The 21,985-nt window shown below is 43.4% G+C and overlaps 2 protein-coding genes across 5 annotated transcripts in view; one reads left to right on the forward strand and one right to left on the reverse strand.

Moving 5' to 3' along the window:
• OPTN (optineurin) overlaps positions 1-21,985 on the forward strand; it is a 59,790-nt gene that overhangs the window by 23,884 nt on the left and 13,921 nt on the right. The window contains exons 13-15 of the mRNA XM_040413204.1: positions 13,623-13,678; positions 14,781-15,321; positions 19,149-19,153. Coding sequence (XP_040269138.1) covers positions 13,623-13,678; positions 14,781-14,893 — 169 coding nt within the window. The 3' untranslated portion in view covers positions 14,894-15,321; positions 19,149-19,153. The remainder of the gene's footprint in view (positions 1-13,622; positions 13,679-14,780; positions 15,322-19,148; positions 19,154-21,985) is intronic.
• Positions 17,654-21,985, reverse strand: part of THAP9 (THAP domain containing 9) — a 29,738-nt gene continuing 25,406 nt past the window's right edge. For all 4 annotated transcript variants that reach the window (XM_040413201.1, XM_040413203.1, XM_040413200.1 and 1 more), the window contains exon 10: positions 17,654-18,730. In XM_040413201.1, the coding sequence (XP_040269135.1) occupies positions 18,042-18,730 (689 nt within the window). In that variant the 3' untranslated portion in view covers positions 17,654-18,041. The remainder of the gene's footprint in view (positions 18,731-21,985) is intronic.

Genomic DNA, 21,985 nt, shown 5'->3' on the forward strand with positions numbered 1-21,985 from the left:
TTTAGATGCCGTGACCAGGTGTGATCATGGCATCTAAACCTTGAAAATCCAGGAAGCGCACGCTTCTGGGTTATTACCGGCATCTCTGTGCAGCCAATTTGGATGCCAGCAATTGACTTTAATACGCTGGGTCTCTCTGAAGAGACCCAGTGTATAAGAGCTGCAATTCTTATGTTGTGGTCAGCATAAGAAATGAGCAGTTCACATGTTACCATGCTTCTGTATGGAGAGTTGTAATACTGAATAAAAAAAAAATTATTGAGTGTTGTAGCTTCCTACATTGGCGACAAAAAAATAAAATGTAAAAAATATATATATAAAAAATGTAATCACCCCCTTTTCTTACAATAAAAAAATACATAAATAATTTAAAAATATATAAAAATCATACTATTTAACTATAAAAATATTTTTCCAATACGGCGAACGGCGTAACGGAAAATAGTATCAAAGTGGCTGATTCACCATTTTCTCATTGCTTCTCTTACCGCCAAAAAAGAATAAAATGCGATCAAAAAGTCACACACACTCCAAAATGGTATCAATAAAAGCTACATATCAGCCCGCAAAAAATGAGTCCCCAGACAGCTCAGTAGACTCAACTATAAAAAAGTTATTGAGGTCAGAATATGGTAATGTAACTTTTTTTTTAAGTTTTAATGTATTTTTACAGTATTTAGACATATAAAACCTATAGTTTTGCCGCAAAGGGAAGGTGGTAGGGAACTGGGAGTTCTGAAAACAGCCAAGCAAGTGTGCATGCTGGGAGTAGTAGTCTCACCACAGCTGGAGTGCCGAAGGTTGCGGACCCCTGCTCTAAATAATCGGCAATTACATCACACAATCATACCTTCTAACCCTGCTTCAAACGGTGGAGGAATATACATTTTTTTTTTTCTCCAATTCCATACCATTTGGAATTTTTTCCCCCGCTTCCCACTACATTGTATGCTATATTAAATGGTGGCATTAGAAAGTACAACTTGTCCCGCAAAAAAACAAGCCCTTATATGGATACGTGAACGGAAAAATAAAAAAGTTATGGCTCCAGGAAGATAGGGAAGAAAAATAAAAACGGAAAAACTAAAAAACCTCCGGTATCCCATGCATGCATTTGGAAAACTCTGATCAAATAATTTTTATTTTGTTTTTACAAATAAGTGCATTAACAATACACAACTATAACCCCTCCCTCCCCTCCTCCCCCCCTTGTCCCACCCCCCTTTCCCAAAGCACAGTCACTTAGAAGAAGAATTCAGGTATGGTCCATAGTTGTAAGTTCATGGTATTCTTCTTGAAGGCATCACCGTCCAATCTTCCAAGGCAGAGCATATAACTTCATGGATTTCCACATTCCTCATATAACCCCATGACATAAGCATTCAGACATCAACCATCATCCAACCTTTCACCATTCCTTCACATCAATATCCTTCAAATCCTTCATTTCAGTCAAAGTGTACAGTCACATCTAAGATAGCTCATGATACGAGATCCATGAAGACCAAATTGCTTCAAATTTCTTCTTCGAATCCCTTTTTAGGTAGACATATTCCTCCAATTTAACTAATGCATGCACCCTACTCAATACTTCTTGGCAAGTGGGGGCCACCTCATCTATCCAGTGAAATGCTATACATTTTCTTGCCTGGTATAATACTCTCTTAATAGCCAATTTCTTTTTGCACATGATACTCTGCACTTCCACCAGGCCCAGTAAACATATTAACGGATTGACCTCCAAGTTCACTTGAAAGACTCTATTGATGAGTTCCAACACCTCCACCCAATATCTCCTTAAACGTGGGCAGTTCCACATTAAATGAATCAAGTTTGCACCTGATACGTTACAACGTGGACAATTATCATCTATCCTATAACCCATTCTTAATAGCAATGTAGGTGTTCTATATACCCTATGTAGGAGATACAATTGAGAAATCCTAGAAGATTCACTTAATGACAGTGTTGGTAAATCAGTGAGAATCTTCTCCCAATTCTCTTTAGTCAGGTCCTCAATGTCCACCTTCCATTTGTCATATAACTGTAATGGGCTGGATTTGTCAATTTCCTCCCTGAGTGTGTTGTAGTAAAGGGAAATCACTCCACCAGTGGTCCCTGCCCTTGCAGTATACTCAATAATAACGCATCTAGCTGCCTGTTGTATCTTCCCCATTCCTTTCCTGAGTCTGAATAGCATGTCGTAACTGTAAATACACATAAAAGTACCTATGAGGGATATTGAACTCCTGCCTCAACACTTCAAAACTTTTCAGTGCTCCGTTCGAAAACAATTGAGCCATCTTATCCAACCCATATTGGTTCCACTGCTGCACTCCACCAACCTTATCTAATTCAGGATACAAATGGTTTGGCCATATAGGTGTGTGAGTAGTATATCCCATAATGCCCAATTTCTCTTTAGCTTTCCACCAAATTTTGTGCATCATAGATAACACAGGATATTGAGTGCCATGAGAACGAAAAGATCCGTCCTCCAAAGCAGACAATAAACAAGTGCGTAGTATTAAATGTTGAATAATACGGGCTGAATTATTCAGTCTGGACTCGTCTCCCCATCCCCTAAGATGTTGCAACTGGGCTGCAATATAATAAGACCACGGATCTGGCACCGCCAAACCTCCCTGTGTTTTAGGTCTCTGCAGGGTTGAAAGTTTAATCCTCGGCACACCCCCCCTCCAAATCAAATCTCTGAAGATTGCATTTACAGTGTAAAAGAACCTTAGTGGGATCCAAATCGGCGCATTATGGAGGAGATATAGAAGTTTCGGCATTAGTATCATTTTCAAGAGATTAGCTCGACCAATGACTGACAAAGGCAACTTGCTCCAGGCCCGTATCTTCACTCTGAATTCACCTAGCATGGGTATTAAGTTCAAACGTTCATAGTCGCTTAGATTTGTAGTAACCCATACTCCTAGATATTTTAGGGATGACACTACTTGCAACCCCCCTGTATCCGGTAAGGGCCTAATACTTTGGCTATTTAAAGGTAATAGGGCGGATTTTGACCAATTGATGACTAATCCTGACATAGTCCCAAACTGATTAATAATTTCCATTGCGGCAGGAAGGGAACTTTCCCAATCATCCATGAATAGAAGCAAATCATCAGCGTATAACGCCACTTTTTCTGTTCTATGTCCATATTGAAGACCTTTGACCATAGCTGACATTCTCAAGGCCTCTGCCAAGGGCTCCACCGCCACCGCAAAAAGTAGCGGCGACAGTGGACACCCCTGTCTCGTGCCTCTAAATAGCATAAATGGGTCAGACAAATCACCGTTAACCCTCACAGCCGCTCTAGGACATGCATACAACAATTGGACCCAAGAAATAAATTCGGTTCCAAAACCCATTTTCTTGAGCACTAACCATAAATAGCGCCATTCCACACTGTCGAACGCTTTGGCCGCATCAAGAGATGCGACCGCCGCGGTCGAGGTGTGGACATGTGCCGCTTGAATATTCAAAAATAGACGCCTTATATTAACTGCTGTCGACATATTTGGCATAAAGCCTGCTTGGTCTTGACATTGAAGTAGTTATCACTGAGTTTAGACGATTCGCTAACACCTTTGCTAAGAGTTTAACATCAACTGGAAGTAAAGAGATGGGCCTGTATGATTCAGCTTCAAGTATATCTTTACCAGGTTTAGGCAGAAGAGGAATGACCGCTTCATTCATGGATTCAGGGAGCCGTCCCTGTTGCTTAGCCTCATTACAGACTTCAAGTAACTGGGGAAGTAAAATGTCAGAGTATCGCTTGTATACCTCAGCCGGCAAGCCATCCCTGCCTGGGGCTTTATTGTTGGACATTGTTCTTAATGCAATTTCCAATTCCTGAATGGTAATTGGGCCATCTAACCGCGCCTTATGTTCGTTTGATAAAATGCCCAACTTTAGGGGTTGTAGAAAAAGATCAATTTCTGTATCTAAAACACGCAGCCTGGATTTATAAAGTGTGGAGTGAAATGAGTACATGACCTGGAGCAAATTGGTCGGTTCCTTTTGGACAACCCCATGCACGTCCCTCAGGGCCGCGATATACGTAGATTGCATCTGAGCCTTAGATACCAATGCCAAAAGTCTACCTGCCCTCTCCCCTTCCTCATAGAAGGTCTGTTTCTGGAAAAAACGTTTATTTTTTGCTTGTTCTAACAATCGATCATTTAATTTTTGCTGGGCCTCCTTCCATTTATCCCTAGTCTCCACTTGTGGTTTTAGAATATATTCTGCCTCCGTCCCCTCCATTTCCGCAATTAACTTTTGCGTGCGCGCCCTAGACTCACTTTTCTTCTTATTAACTTCTGCAATAAGCAGACCCCTCAGAAACGCCTTCATAGTCTCCCATACCACCAATCTAGACGCAGACGGGAGATTAATCTGGAAGAATTCAGTTAGTTTTACACTAATTCCCCCAGCATCCGGCAGAAGAGGCAGCCAATAAGGATTAAACTTCCAACCCCCACCACCACGTTTACGTGACGCACTAAAATCCAGCACCGCCACCACTGGGGAATGATCCGAAATCCTACGTGGCAAATATTGTATGTCTCCTATATACTGTCCCATAAGAGCATTTCCAACCATGAGGTCAATCCTAGATAAGAAATTATAAGTACTTGAACAGCAAGAAAATTGCTGCACAGACGGGTTTTTCAGCCTCCAAAAATCTAACATCATAGCCTCCTGCATCAAGACTCCAAAAGGCGACGTTCCGCTTGCATGTGAAATTTGACCCACCCCCAACCTATCTAAATTGTAAACAAGGATATTATTAAAATCCCCCATTAATAAAACAGGAGCGTCAGGCACATCCGCAATAAACTGCAGTATCTCTCTAAGCACCCCAGGTGAATACGGTGGCGGGATGTATACACCCACCAGAACACAGGTAGTTGCATATATCACACAGTGTAAACACACGTACCTCCCCTCTTTGTCCACCTTTTTAGTGATGCAGGAGAATGCAATTGATCTGTGTATCAGGAGACTCACCCCCCTTGCATAAGATGAGAAAGTAGAATGATAGCAATGTCCTGCCCACTTAGGAGTAAGCAGATGAATCTGGTCAGAGGTGAGATGAGTCTCCTGCACGCAGCAAACCAACGGCTGATGCTGATTCAAACAATCCATAACTGCTCGCTTTTTTAGAACATCCTTAACCCCGCGCACATTCCAACTGAGCACATTAACCCTTCCTGCCATACTTAGAGATCGGGAAATATATAAACACAGCTATTAGATTTTTAGCACCTGGTAAGCCGATGCAGCAGTAGTTCACTATGAATATAGACAGTAGACCAATACCTTCACGTTCATATACAGTGTGTGCATTCAAGTAAAACATAACCCCCCCCTACCCCCCTCCCCGAAAAACACCCCCCCAACAATGTAAACATCAGTACTCAACACTGCGGCCACCTCTACAACGGGTCCCACTATATCACCTAAAGAAGGCCTGTGGGAAGAAAACATCGTACCCGTTATTAAAGGCTGACGAGTGCCACAAACCTCTTCTCTTGTCTCAGATAGAAGAGAGTAATTCATACCCAATAGAACAGAACGTGGGTATATAATTACTATACAGTGATCATCTTAAGCGGGTGTACAGAACCTCCCCTTTCCTTGCTCCTCGGTCAAACATAAGTGAGAATAGAGTAAGTGAGGGTTATACCCTTAACATTATATTTTCCAATGACATTACATCAGGATCCCCATTCACATAACCACATCCCGCATAACAGCATTCCTGGGCATTCACACCCAAGCATGACCAGGCCACATCAATCATACAACCTGATTCAGTAAACCCTACGGCACCCCTCAGTACGTGGGTCATTCATGGTCTGCTGCTAGCTGCCTTTCATGTCGATCTATCCACCTTGCCGCCTCTTTAGGATCCTCAAAAAAGTGCGTATTCCCCATTGCAGCTACTCGTAACTTGGCCGGGTACATCATAGAGTACGACACCCCTTGTGCCCTTAGACGCCTTTTCGCATCCGCGAATTTAGCCCTCCGTTTCTGAACATCTTGGGAGTAATCCGGGAAGAGTGCTACTTTATGCCTATCAACCGACAGATCAGGCTTATCCCGCGCTTTCCTCAGAATAATGTCCCGGTCTCTAAAATGCAGGATTTTGATCAGGACTGTCCTAGGTGGGGCACCCGGTGGCAACGGATGCATGGGAACCCTATGGGCCCTCTCCACAGCAAATAAAGGGGTTAGAACGTCTGCGCCAAAGTTGTCCCTCAGCCAGGATTCAAAAAATTCAGACGGGTTTCCCCCCTCTGCTCTCTCCGGTGCCCCTACCACACGTACATTGTTCCGTCGGGATCTGTTTTCAAGATCATCTTGTTTCGCAGCAATGGTATCCAGTCTCATGGAATAATTCCTCATACTTGTAGTCAGAGGTGTCACAACGTCCTCCATTTCGCCCATCCGGCCCTCCAGGGCAGTTGTGCGGTCTGCCAACTTTCGCATATCATGCCGCACTATGGAGACATCCTCCTTAATGGCCCCCACCTGCATTGTAAGGGTGTTGAGCGACTTTCCACACCTGGATATAGCCTGCATGACATCCCGCAAAGTAGGTTCCTCTGTATCAGAGTCAGGCGCCGCTGAGGTTAGGCCAGACTGCGCCATCAGCATATCCTCAGGATCGGGTCCCTCCATATCAGATTCCTCATCAGACAGCCCACCTTTAGTTCCAGGCTTTCTCGGGGTGCCTTTCGCAGGGGTCACGGATGACAGCCGGGCATATTTCTCTAGTTTGGCTGCCGCGCCTTTCTGGAGCTCTGTGACCCGGCCGGAGCGTCCCGGAGTGGCGCCGGCGCCATCTTGGCTCTCCTTCTCCAAACTTTTCTGGTCTTTTTTGCGGGTCATAGTGCTCGGTTTTCACCTCCCCACCAACGTATATGTATCCTCTACGATTCTATCCACAGGGTATAACCGAAATCAGCCGAATTTAGGATTTTTTTCAGGATAAATGTCCAAGGTAGCAGAGGAGCTCTGTACCGCACGTCCACTCACATATCCCGCTAGGCCACGCCCCCCGGGATGCATCAGTTTATTAAGAAGTCCATAATGGAGATGTGAACAGAGCCTTAGGGCTCATTCAAATAACCGTATCTGTTTTGTGATCCGCAAAACATGGATACCGGCCGTGTGCATTCCGCATTTTGCGGAACCGAATGGCCAGCCCTATGATAGAAATGCCTATTCTTCTCCGCAATTCAGGACAAGAATAGGACATGTTCTATCTTTGCAAGTACGGATGCGGACAGCACATCCTTTGCGGCCCCAATGAAATGAATGGGTCCACATCCGGATACGGACACAAATATACAGTCGTCTGATTGAGCCTTTACTCTGACCGGTATTTCACTGTTCTGTAATACTTGCACAGCCACCACTGATGCACACTTTTGAACAGTCATTTTTGCTGAATTCCTGGCCAATCACCTTGTGCATTGTTTTATGGAAATCTTCAGTAACAGATATCGCGGATTCCATAAAGTTCTGTAAACTGTTGCCTAAAGCAAAATATTTATGTATGCCTAGGATACTATTATTTTGGACCAAATCCATTTTGGTTACTTTACTGAAATATTACACAGAGTTAAAAGCAGTTGTAAAGTATGTGTAAAATGTCAGCAAATATACATCTGGTAAGACGTTACTACTGAAAGTGGTTCTGAGAAAGCCAGTCCCTAGGAGGCAGTGGAAGAAGCAGTGCTTGGGGCTCACAAGATGAAACTGCTTAAATGAATCTCTATGTAAGGACGCAGCTTGTCCCACAGTCAGTACACCTTCTGTCTTTTTCATACTACCTGAATCGGCAAATACTTCTGCACAAAGGGGTTTTCCTTTCCTCTGGATAGGTCATCAGTATGTGATCTGTGGACTCCCTAGAACCCCGCCGATCAGCTGTTTGAGAAGGCATCGGTGCTCACAGTAGCACTATGGTCTTCTATCAGAACAGCGCCATATATTGTATAGCGGCTGTGCTTGATATCGCAGCTCAGCCCCATTCACTTCAGGCCATGTGACTGCACTGTGAGCGCTAGTGCCTTCTCAAACAGCTGATCGACGGGGGCCCTGGGTGTTGAACCCCTACCGATTGAAAGTATTGAAAAACCCATTTAAGAAATCTTTGAAAGCACTTCAAATCAGACATGTATAGTGCATTTGATAAAATACATTTAAAGGGTTATTCCAGCTTTAGACACCATTCTACTTTAGGACAGTACTGTGCTGTACCTAAAGTCCACTCACCTGCCTCCTGCCGCTCAGTTCCAGTGCAGAGGCATCTTTCAGCAATGCTTCTGGTCCCAGTCATGTACACATGAACATCACATGAGCCAATAGAAGCCTGCAAGTCTTTCTCTTCATATCCCAACTGCCATGCACACGGTCACATGCCCCTTATCAGCCAATAGAATCTCGCAGGCCCTTAGTCTCCACATACACACCGTTTTACACCAGGTTTCCATAACAACCCAGCCATTTTTCCTCACTGCTGCAGGTCAGCTTTAACCGCCTCAGGACCGCCGTACGCAGGATTGCGTCCTGGCGGCGGCCCTGCTATTCTGGGTGGACGCATATACGCGTCCTCTCGCGAGAGGCGAGATTTCCTGTGAACGATCGGAAGGTAAGCGAGTGGATCTCCAGCCTGCCAGCAAACGATCGCCGATGCGATTTTTTTTTTTGACCCCTAACAGGTGTATTAGACGCTGTTTTGATAACAGCGTCTAATATACCTGGTCCTCTGGTGGTCCCTTTTGCTTGGATCGACCACCAGAGGATACAGGCAGCTCAGTAATAAGTAGCACCAAACACCACTACACTACACCCCCCCCCCCTGTCACTTATTAACCCCTGATCACCCCATATAGACTCCCTGATCACCCCCCTGTCATTGATCACCCCCCTGTAAGGCTCCATTCAGACGTCCGTATGATTTTTACGGATCCACGGATACATGGATCGGATCCGCAAAACACGTACGGACATCTGAATGGAGCCTTACAGGGGGGTGATCAATGACAGGGGGGTGATCACCCCATATAGACTCCCTGATCACCCCCCTGTCATTGATCACCCCCCTGTAAGGCTCCATTCAGACATTTTTTTGGCCCAAGTTAGCGGAAATTTTTTCTTTTTATTTTTTCTTACAAAGTCTCATATTCCACTAACTTGTGTCAAAAAATAAAATCTCACATGAACTCACCATACCCCTCACGGAATCCAAATGCGTAAAATTTTTTAGACATTTATATTCCAGACTTCTTCTCACGCTTTAGGGCCCCTAAAATGCCAGGGCAGTATAAATACCCCACATGTGACCCCATTTTGGAAAGAAGACACCCCAAGGTATTCAATGAGGGGCATATTGAGTCCATGAAAGATTGAAATTTTTGTCCCAAGTTAGCGGAAAGGGAGACTTTGTGAGAAAAAAAAAAAAAAAACAATTTCCGCTAACTTGTGGCAAAAAAAAAATTTTTTCGATGAACTCGCCATGCCCCTCATTGAATACCTTGGGGTGTCTTCTTTCCAAAATGGGGTCACATGTGGGGTATTTATACTGCCCTGGCATTTTGGGGGCCCTAAAGCGTGAGAAGAAGTCTGGGATCCAAATGTCTAAAAATGCCCTCCTAAAGGGAATGTGGGCCCCTTTGCGCATCTAGGCTGCAAAAAAGTGTCACACATCTGGTATCGCCGTACTCAGGAGAAGTTGGGCAATGTGTTTTGGGGTGTCATTTTACATATACCCATGCTGGGTGAGATAAATATCTTGGTCAAATGCCAACTTTGTATAAAAAAAATGGGAAAAGTTGTCTTTTGCCAAGATATTTCTCTCACCCAGCATGGGTATATGTAAAATGACACCCCAAAACACATTGCCCAACTTCTCCTGAGTACGGCAATACCAGATGTGTGACACTTTTTTGCAGCCTAGGTGGGCAAAGGGGCCCACATTCCAAAGAGCACCTTTCGGATTTCACCGGCCATTTTTTACAGATTTTGATTTCAAACTACTTCGCACGCATTTGGGCCCCTAAAATGCCAGGGCAGTATAACTACCCCACAAGTGACCCCATTTTGGAAAGAAGACACCCCAAGGTATTTCGTGATGGGCATAGTGAGTTCATGGAAGTTTTTATTTTTTGTCACAAGTTAGTGGAATATGAGACTTTGTAAGAAAAAATAAAATAAAAAATAAAAATCATCATTTGTGACAAAAAATAAAGTTCTATGAACTCACTATGCCCATCAGAGAATACCTTAGGGTGTCTACTTTCCGAAATGGGGTCATTTGTGGGGTGTTTGTACTGTCTGGCCATTGTAGAACCTCAGGAAACATGACAGGTGCTCAGAAAGTCAGAGCTGCTTCAAAAAGCGGAAATTCACATTTTTGTACCATAGTTTGTAAACGCTATAACATTTACCCAAACCATATTTTTTTTTACCCAAACATTTTTTTTTTTTATCAAAGACATGTAGAACAATAAATTTAGAGAAAAATTCATATATGGATGTAGTTTTTTTTGCAAAATTTTACAACTGAAAGTGAAAAATTTCATTTTTTTGCAAAAAAATTGTTAAATTTCGATTAATAACAAAAAAAGTAAAAATGTCAGCAGCAATGAAATACCACCAAATGAAAGCTCTATTAGTGAGAAGAAAAGGAGGTCAAATTCATTTGGGTGGTAAGTTGTATGACCGCGTAATAAACCGTGAAAGTAGTGTAGTGCAGAAGTGTAAAAAGTGGCTGGGTCATTAAGGGTGTTTAAGCTATGGGGGCTGAGGTGGTTAAAGAGGACCTGTCACCGCTCCTGACCTTCCTGTTTTAACAACTTCATGCATTCCCCATGTAATAACAATTCTGGAGCATCTATTCTTATGGCTCTGTGCTGTGCCATTCCTTTATTATTTCTACTAGAAGTTATGAATGAATTGCTATTAGCCTTCAGTAAGGGTACAGAGGGGTGGTAACCAGTTGGGGTGTGTACCTGCACAGACTCACTCTATCCAATCAGTGCTGCCATTGTCAGTCTGTGCAGGGACACACACCCAACTGGTTACCTCCCCTCTGTACCCTTACTGAAGGCTAATAGCAATTCATTCATAACTTCTAGTAGAAATAATAAAGGAATGGCATAACATAGAGCCATAAGAATAGATGTTCCAGAATGGTTATGACATGGGAAATGCATGTAGCTATTAAAACAGGCATGTCAGGAGCGGTGAAAGGTCCTCTTTAAAGGGGCAGGGTGCTGTGGATTTTTATTACTTATTTGCTGTCTGCGCCGATCCCCTGAAGACGCCATGTATATGGCGAAACATGTCGGGGGGCAGTGACTAGTATTTTAGATCTCAGGAGTGCGAGCTACTGAGTAGCTAATAGGCAGTATAGCGATCCTTTGCGCCGTCAATCAGGAATCACCAGACAAATATCAGGCAGTAATAGCAACAAATGTATCGACATCGCTATTATAACAGTAACCAACAGAGTAAATGGTTACAATAATGCACCAGATAGCATAAACGTCGCAAGGCCAGTGGGCAAGTATAGGAGGCAACGTGCCACCACCACAAATCCAGCAGGTGCACACAAATTCAATTAGTCACAGACTATATACAAAATCCCACTGCCACTGCAAAATCAGCAACACAAGCTAATAGGAGAAAAAAAGTATATAACTATTCAGCACTCAAAGGGTCAACTGAAGATGGTTTTAAATCAGTAGGTTAGATAAGATAGTTCCCAGTTTATTAAATAAATAAATAATGAAAGTGAATTTTTAACTTACTGTATATTCCTGCGTATAAGACTACTTTTTAACACATGAAAATCTTCTCAAAAGTCGGGGGTCGTCTTATACGCCGGGCGCTGCAGTGCCGGGACGCCCGAATTATCAACAGAGAGAGCCCGGGCTATTGCCTTGTATCCCCAGCAGCTGAGAGCTGCTATGTAACCCACGGTATATGCCCCCCCCTGCGCTGTACCTTGTATACCGCCCCCTGCTCTGTACCTTGTATGCTCCTTGTACCGCCATCCTCCCGGCCGCTCGCATCTCGCTCCTACGCATGTGCGAGATTTCATGCGGCGAGCGTGGATACACGGGATCCTCACGGCCGCTCGCATCTCGCTCCTGCGCATGTGCGAGATCTCCGTGCGGCGCAGATGTGCATATGTGAATATGAAGAATAACATAACAAAAACATGTTCAGGGTATAGGTGGCACATGTTTAGGGTCTGGGAGGCAGGGAGGGAGGACAAGGAAGGTGGTGGGATGCAGGGATGGTGGTGATACCATGGGATGGCGGTGGGATGCAGGGATGGCAGTGGTATCTAGGGATGGTGGTGGGATGCAGGGATGGCAGAGGTACCCAGGGATGGTGGTGGGATGCAGTAATGTACTGCTGTGTGTTGAAAAAGGGGTAGTCTTATACGGCGAGTATATCCCAAACTCTATATTTTCTGTGTAAAAGTTGGGGGTCGTCTTATACGCCCAGTCGTCTTATACGCCGGCATATACGGTATATAATATAACATTCACAATAATAAAAATGCACGTGTCAAGGGTGCTGTGGATGACACTGTTAAGGGAGCGGAGTACTGTGGAAGTCACAGTTCAGGGGGCAGGTAGGACGGACTTAAAAACCCTGCCCACAGGCCCTGCTAAGCCACACCCCAAATCTGGCTAGGCCACGCCCCTCCCACTCCGCAGCCGACAGGGATTGAAAAAAATGAAGGTAAAAATCAACTTCTGTCAGCTGCAGGGCTGGGAAGGAGGATGACTTTCTCCCTGCAGCTCACGCTCAGACAGCACAATGCTATTGTGTGAGCTATTCAAAAGGACATTCCTGTGTCCGTCCAGGCCCTGCACCGGACAGAGAACAGGGAGTCTGAAAGCCGGACTGTCCGGCCTAAAACCGGACCCCTGGCCACCCTAGGGGCAGGCTGCTGTGGAGGTCACAGTTAAGAGGACGGTCCACTATGACAGTCAGTGTTAAGGGGCAGATTGCTGTAGAGGCCACTGTTAAGGGGATGGGGTGTTGTGAAAATCACTGTTGAGGAGATGGGGTTCTGTGGAGGTCACTAATAAAGGGGTGGCCGCTGTGGAGGTCACTGTTAAAGGGGCCGGATGCTGTGGAGGTCATTGTTAAGGGGGCGGGTTATTGTGGAAATTGCTGTTAACGAGACGGTACTGTGGAGATCACTAATAAAGGGGCGGCCGCTGTGGATGTCACTGTTAATGGGGAGGGTACTGTGGATGTTACTGTTAAGGGGGCAGGCCTCTGTGGAGGTCACTGTTAAAGGGGCGGGGTACTGTAGATGTTACTGTTATAGTGGATACTGTCTATCTTTTAACGACACACACAAACATTAAATGAAATAGATTAAATATACCTGTGAGAAGCCGGGTCCTTCTGCTAGTGTGTGTGTGTATATATATATATATATGTATGTATATATATATATATATATATATATATATATATATATATATATATATATAATATTATATTATAAGTTGTTTGTTCTGATTGAATAGATTAATATGTTTAATATGTTCCTTTTTCTTCAGGCAGTCCATAGAACAGCTTCAGAGGCGACATGAAAATCCTCCTCTTGTATCCAGAGGTAAGCTGCTACATTCATCTTACCCTCTAATTCAACTTACATAATTTTCAACTGTGTTGTCAACTAAAAAATGTGTCGCTACTTAATATAAAATAGTTGTGAATCAGGTTGCAAAACTAAACTAGATGAAACTGTAACAGAAATGTCTTTCTTTTCGACTATAGTCTTTTTGTTTTATCTACTTAAAGGGGCTGTCAAGGATTTTACCATTGACATATCCTGGGCTAGGTCATCAGTATCTGATTGGCAGGGGTCCAACACCCTGCATCGCCACCAGTACTGCCCTCACTGATGTGAATGGGAGTAGAGCAGTTACTAGCGCCATCCATTTCCTTCATTCATGGGAAAGGGACAAGCAGTTGTGATTACAGCTGATATAGTCTAGTGCTGCAGGCCCTATTTACATACTGGAGGTGATACCGCCAGAACCTTGCCAAGGATGGCTGGAGTTTTTCTGGGTAGTCTTAAGTGTAAGTGGATTATGTAAGAAAATAAATTAGTTTGACAGGGGCTGGGGGCTCTCCAAGTCAGCCTATTGCCATGATGCTATTGAAAACGCACCATTGTTTGGAGCAATTTGCATCAAAAACTGGCATACTTGTTTTGCATTGCATTTATCAAGTGTTTGACACTTTTAGAACCTTTTAATACCTTGTCCGACAAGGAGAGTGGCTTGAAGGGGTTATCTGACACTAACAAATGCCCCTCATACGCCCATATACATTAAAAAGTATAGATAATTACAAAATTGCATACGTGTATCTTTTTTTTTTTTTTCCTACTGTATTTTTAAACGTATCCGTTTGACGTACAACAAAAACGAGATGTGAACAGCCTCTAGGTAAATCTGCCACACTGAGTTTGTGATGATGGGGTGCTATGATGGTCAGAGGCCTAACAAAGGCCCCCCAAGTCTGCAATCGATGAAAGCCTAAGTATTCCAAAGCCCTATACCAATGATCACATTCCTAGGGTGACAAAAAACAAACTTTGAATAATGTTCAAATGTGTAGATATATGTGAAAAAACACTGTTCACTGCCGATAAACGATAAGGTTTCAGCCATATAGTGACCATATTACCTTTTTTTTTATTTTTCTAGGAGCAGAAAACATGGAGCAGCCCAGCCTTATGGTGCACACTTGCCCTAAATGTCAATTGTTGGTACCTGACATGGACACGCTACAGATTCATGTGATGGACTGTATCACATAGGAGCAATGATTTGTACAGTTTAACTTTCTCTCATGAGATTACGCCATGGTTCTTAAATTGTGCGCTAGGTGGAAGGCACAGCATCGGCACTGTATATGCTATGTTTAATGGGAGCTTGGCTAATCTATAGGCACTGCTTTATTGTACATAGTTTACACTTCTTCAGATCACACAATACCTGACAACCAAGTGTTACCATAGTCTTCTGTTCCCCAATCGGGGCGCAACTTCGTCTGAGAAACTAACTAGACATATAGTACAAATAACTTACCTGAACCTAGGCAAAATGCAGATGAAAAGACAAAAGATAATAAAGTTCCTATGTGTTATACCACTGTAGTTGGTGAAGATGGTAGAAATCAAAAGCACTTTACAAATCAGCTCTGCTAACTAAAGCCTTGTGGGGGACATTTATTAAAACTGGCTTAGTAGCCCATTGCAGCCAGTTGGTTTCAACCTTTCATGAAAGGTGGAATCTGATTTGTTGCTATGGGCAACTAAGCCAGTTTTGATAACTCTCCCCCCTGTGTCTCCAGACTTCTTCTCTCTTTTACTGTAGTACCTAGACAAGTGTAGTTTGGGTTTTTCTGGGTTTCTTTTGCACGTCATGAAATTAATATATACCACTAGCTCCCCAACTACACAGTCTTGTGGAGATAGAGATAGATAGATAGATATATAATATATATATATATATATATATCTCTAATATCTATATCTAATATATATATAATTTATATTCATTTCATGACGTGCAAAAGAAAAATATATACACAAAATACTGAACACTCCCTTATCTGTAGACACATGTAGATTGTAGAGTTGGCTTTTTCGGTACATTAGGGGCTTTTAAAAAAAAAAAAAAAAGTTAATTTCAGTCAGTGGTGGTTATTGCCCTTTAGAAATATATTTTTGATACCAGGTATAAAAAAATAATTACATTGTATGATTAATTTAAGGAAATATATATTTTTTGTGGCTTTCTATATATTACTTTATAAAATGTGCTATTGTTTCCCACCCTGTGTAAAACTGGCGATTGGATAGCTGCAAGTATGTCAATAAAATAAACACTCGCCAATCTAGAAATGTGACCTCGGTATTCTGCCAGATTCTTTATGGCCCCTCTGGCGCAGATCATCTTCAACCAGTAAGGAGGTGTTTACAGTAGGGGGGCAACTTTTTCAATGGCACTTGCGCAAAATTTGCTGTAGCCGCACCATCTTCTCAAAAAGGGTGTGTGACAGATGCTGCACCTTATTTATGATGTGTACCCCTAATCACAAAGCAGACGTGGCAGTGCGCCTGGTTGTCATAGCCCAGCGTACGCCGCCAGGCTATGATAAATCTGCCCCTCTGACTAATTCTTGTGTACTTATTGGAATAGCAAATAATGAGAAACAAAAAAAAAAAAAAAACTTGTACAGGCTAAGCCCAGTGACATTAATCTTCAATAATTAGATTAGTCCTAAAAGTGTAAACTGTAATTAACTTATGTCTGTGTGATGTTTAGGTTGTGTCATGCCTCATGATGAATGTTTCAAACGTTAAAGGGGTCGTGCAGGGGATTTATATTGATGACTTATCCTCAGGATAGGTAATCAATATCAGATCGGTGGGGGTCAGACACCCCTGGCTCCCTGCCGATCAGTTTGAAGAGGAGGCTGCACTACTTCCTCTTCATTACAATGCCCGTTGTCTCAGAAGTGCAGTGTAATTACAAGTACTTGCTCCATTCACTTGAGTGGAGCAAGTACTTGTAATTACCCTATTCCATGGCTGCAATGGAGATGATGCGTAGTGTAATGAAGAGGAAGCAGCGCTCTCATGGAGAGCCGCCTCCTCTTCAAACAGCTGATTGGGGGGGTGTCGGGTGTCAGACCCCCGCTGATCAGAGGTTGATTAGCTATTCTGAGGATAGGTGATCAGTATCAAACCCCTTTAAAGGGCTTCTGTCACCCCACTAAAGTGATTTTTTTTTTTGGGGCTAGTTAAATTAGTTATATAGCGATATATGAAAATATAATTGTGTTCCTTACTTTGATCCAGCAGTTTATTCAAAAAACGAAGTTTTATCATATGCAAATTTGGTCTCTACCAGCAAGTAGGGCAGCAGCTACTTGCTGGTAGCTGCTGCAGAAATCCGCCCCCTCCTCTTGTTGATTGACAGGGCCAGCCGGGATCTCCTCCTCCGGCCAGCCCTGTCGGCGTTTCAAAAATCGCGCTCCTGTGTTGAATCGGCGCAGGCGCTCTGAGATGAGGAGGCTCGTCTCCTCAGAACTCCCTCAGTGCGCCTGCGCCGATGACGTCTTCCATTTCGGTGATGTCATCGGCGCAGGCGCACTGAGGGAGTTCTGAGGAGACGAGCCTCCTCATCTCAGAGCGCCTGCGCCGATTCAACACAGGCGCGCGATTTTTGAAACGCCGACAGGGCTGGCCGGAGGAGGAGATCCCGGCTGGCCCTGTCAATCAACAAGAGGAGGGGGCGGATTTCTGCAGCAGCTACCAGCAAGTAGACGCCCTACTTGCTGGTAGAGACCGAATTTGCATATGATAAAACTTCGTTTTTTGAATAAACTGCTGGATCAAAGTAAGGAACACAATTATATTTTCATATATCGCTATATAACTAATTTAACTAGCCCCAAAAAAAAAAAAAATCACTTTAGTGGGGTGACAGAAGCCCTTTAAAGCCAGTTATTCACCTGTTACACTTTGGTGGAGTGATCAAGCCTGTGCACTACTGCTTCATTCAAAGTCTATGGCACTGATGACAACAGCAGAGCGTCAGCTACCAGTGGGGGTTCGGTGAAAATACAGAAAGCTGCCATTATGAAAAAATGAATGTAGATTCGATCACGTTTACTACACTTTTACAGAAACGACACACTGATCCACATCTGCTCCTTTTTTCCCAATGCTACGTTGACTGTTTATTTTGTAGATCTATATTTGTACCTATGTGTGCAGTCACGTAGATGTCATTTATACAAGGCAGTGAGGTATGATAAAGTGCATCTTTTGAAGGATCTTGCCTGTTCAAAGGGGTGAGAATGCCGCCGCCACCAACAAAAAATGGCTTCAGCTGGAGGTTGAATGCAATCTGACAGGTTCTTATGTGGATGATAAGTCTGAATGGAAATAAAGCTCAAACAAAAGGCCTGCTTAGGGTCTGCGTCACGCGTGCTCTCCGACGATATGCCTGCTTTATACTGTCAATGTAGGGCTCCCTTAGTGCATAGTAAAGAGATGCTACCAAACGCAATAGCTGAAAGTGATGATTGTCAATGCCCAGTTCAGTCTCTGGTATATGCTCCTTAAGGTCGAAAATATCTTTGGGTCCCAGCGTGGACAGTACATGGTGCTCCAGCATCAGAGCAGATATACTGCTTTTGCCATATTTCAGCATACAATACAATTCTTTTTCTGCTGTCTGCACCGTCCTCCGTGCTCCATTTGATGGCACAAAATGCACAAGACCGCCATTAACTTGCAGTAAGTGATAGGCGCTTGTGAAATCCTGCGGGGTACAACTGCTCACTAGAGCCCATCTGCACTTATTACAGGATAGCTGTTTAAAGGCTTCTCTTACAACCCAGCCTGCAATGTACATTTCGGAATTAGCAAGTGTCACGTCCAACAAGCAGGACTGGTAGACATGACCGGGGAGTTTAATACTGGTTTCTTCAAATGGAAAAGGAATGTGCTGTAGGGAACCAGTCAAACTCTGTGCTATACTTGTATGTACAAAGCTGAGGTCAACAAATCCAGATTGTGAGAAGAGCTTTTCTATTGCTTGATTTACATCAAATGCTGTAGGCCTTACGTCTGAACCACCTAAAATGAGAAGAAAAAAAACAAAACACATAAAAACCATAAACTGGCAATGACATAAGAAACTAGAATCCTATCACAATGTAATCCTTCACTGAGCCAAAATTCCTTATTAACTTTATTGCATGGGTACAAAGCTAAGAGCTGTGCCCACACAGGGGAAAAGTATGATGTCCACGGTTTTTAAATGAATGAATGAAATTAAAAAAAAAATCTTGTTTTGGCTAAAACAGAACACATACCTTAGGCCTCTTTCACACTTGCGTTGTCCGGATCCGTCGTGTACTCCATTTGCCGGAGGTGCCCGCCGGATCCGTAACAACGCAAGTGAACTGAAAGCATTTGAAGACGGATCCGTCTTCAAAATGCGTTCAGTGTTACTATGGCACCCAGGACGCTATTAAAGTCCTGGTTGCCATAGAAGTAGTGGGGAGCGGGGGAGCAGTATACTTACAGTCCGTGCGGCTCCGAGGGCGCTCCAGAATGACGTCAGAGCGCCCCATGCGCATGGATGACATGATCCATGCGACACGTCATCCATGCACATGGGGCGCCCTGACGTCACTCTGAAGCGCCCAGGGAGCCGCACGGACGGTAAGTATTCTGCTCCCCACTACACTTTACCATGGCAAACAGGACTTTAGCGTCCTGGAAGCCATGGTAACCCTTCAGAAAAATCTAAACGTCGGATCCGGTAATGCGCCGAAACTACGTTTAGCTTAAGGCCGGATCCGGATTAATGCCTTTCAATGGGCATTAATTCCGGATCCGGCCTTGCGGCAAGTGTTCAGGATTTTTGGCCGGAGCAAAAAGCGCAGCATGCTGCGGTATTTTCTCCAGCCAAAAAAACGTTCCGTTCCGGAACTGAAGGCATCCTGAACGGATTTCTCTCCATTCTCTCAGGATTCTTCCGGCATAGAGCCCCGACGACGGAACTCTATGCCGGAACCCAACAACGCAAATGTGAAAGAGCCCTTAATGGAGCACTCTAGGATTTTGATATGGATGGCCTATCCTTAAAGGGAACCTGTCACCGGGATTTTGTGTATAGAGCTGAGGACATGGGTTGCTAGATGGCCGCTAGCACATCCACAATACCCAGTCCCCATAGCTCTGTATGCTTTTATTGTGTAAAAAAACCGATTTGATACATATGCAAATTAACCTGAGATGAGTCCTGTCCCTGACTCATCTCACATACAGGACTCATCTCAGGGTAATTTGCATATGTATAAAATCGTTTTTTTTACACAATAAAAGCACACAGAGCTATGGGGACTGGGTATTGTGGATGTGCTAGTGGCCATCTAGCAACCCATGTCCTCAGCTCTATACACAAAATCCTGGTGACAGGTTCCCTTTAAGACAAGCCATCAATATCAGATCAGCAGAGGTAAAGACACCCTACCCCCACACACACCCGCTGCAAATCAGCTGTTACCTTGTAGATGCTGGAACTACACCGTTCTGTACTTGTGTGGTGGACAGAGAGTGACTGAAGTGAGTACGATTTGAGCTGTGTAGTTCTGGGGCTACAACTTTACAGCTGATGGGAGGAGGTGTCAGACTGCGATATTGATAGCATATTATCTATGTCAAAATCCTGGAATACTCCTTTAAATAACAGGACATAAACACAAGAATCACACTTCAATATACATGACATTAAAACATTGTCAATAAGCGTGAGCGATTCGACCTTCGAATTATAGATGCAAAGTCGACTTGTTCAAATACTTCGATTTTTAATGCTGTTTTTGTACAGCATTAAAATGTATTGGCTCTGTGGAGCCAAAGTTCTCACTCGAAGTCGCGTGACACTTCGGTGAATTCCTACTGTATGCATATCAGCGAACTGGGCTTTAGTACCGAGTTACCAGCCAGTACCAAAGCACAGTTCGGATTGCTATTTTTAGGTTTCAAAGCATATTTATTGGTACAATAGACAGAAATAGTACACAAGTACATAGCATTTATGTGAGTACATAGAGAATGAACTTATATCTATAATAACGTTAGATAACGTCAAATACATAAGTCCAGTTTTAAGAGGTACAAAGTAGAAGCACCATGACAGACGTAGGACAGTCTAAACTCATCCTACGGTACGAGTTACATAAGTAAGGCAGTGCAAGACAAAGGCTCGTCTCTCGTGACTCTACTAGTCCAGAATAATAAAAAAAGAAGTATCTTCAAAAATGTTTCCATAAGGGTTACCTGCCAGTTCTCCTTGCAATTGCTCCAGTGTGAGGGTCTCCCCCAAATCTACCTCCCAACCCTGCATAAAAGCCAACTTGGTATCAGATAGCAGCGAGTTGAAAGTAGAATAAAGAAGAGAGAGAATACCCCTCTCTAAAGCTCTATATTTGCAGAGCCATTCAAACATTGTATATTCTACTAGGCCGTTGGTTGGGACCAGGGAGGATAACAAACAAATTGAAGATTTTGGTGACTCTAAAGAATTCAGACGTTGGAAGTGAGAAAGTAGAAACAAAAGTATACTCTGAACATGAGTTTAGAATTAAGTAAGATGTCACCAACATAGCGCAGATTGGTATGTTTTCACCAAACAAATGATATTGGTGATAACCCAGGTGAAAAGAGGGGGTTTCTAAATACGCTACTTTATATTGATTGTTCACTATGGAGATATGAATACAGTAGGAATTCACCGAAGGTTCGCGCCACTTTGGACAAAATGAACTTCGGCTCCACGGAGCCAATACATTGTAATGCTGTACAGAAACAGCTTTAAAATCAAAGTATTTAAACAAATCAACTTCCGATCTATGATCTGAAGATCGATTCGCTCAAGCCTAATTGTCAAATTACCTTCCTTGCACACTGCCCTCACAATGAAGTCAATTACACAGAGGTCCCTGTCTGTGTCAGTTCTCAAGGAATGACGCTTACTGAATCTCCGGATTGAAAAACCAGTGTGAACACTGTCCTTTCATTCTGTGAATTGTTTGGCTACCAGAGGTCAGACCACCAACGATCATATTGTTATTATTGCTAAGACACAGCATACCATAAGACAGGCATGCCTCTTCAAAGAGTACCTGTAACGAGCCCCTGCTCGCTCTATTCTGCTCTCACGGCACTCCCTGATGTGACCACAATATCTGCTGGTTCCGCCGTTGATGATCCAGCCTCAAACGACCGCTCGTGTCGTTTTAATTCTCACACAACTAAACACCAGTCAGGCTGCATGTGAGTTCAAACTGACAAAATTCTTTATTGAATGCCCCACATATA

This window comes from Bufo bufo, chromosome 1, assembly GCF_905171765.1.
Source record: "Bufo bufo chromosome 1, aBufBuf1.1, whole genome shotgun sequence".
NCBI lineage: Eukaryota > Metazoa > Chordata > Amphibia > Anura > Bufonidae > Bufo > Bufo bufo.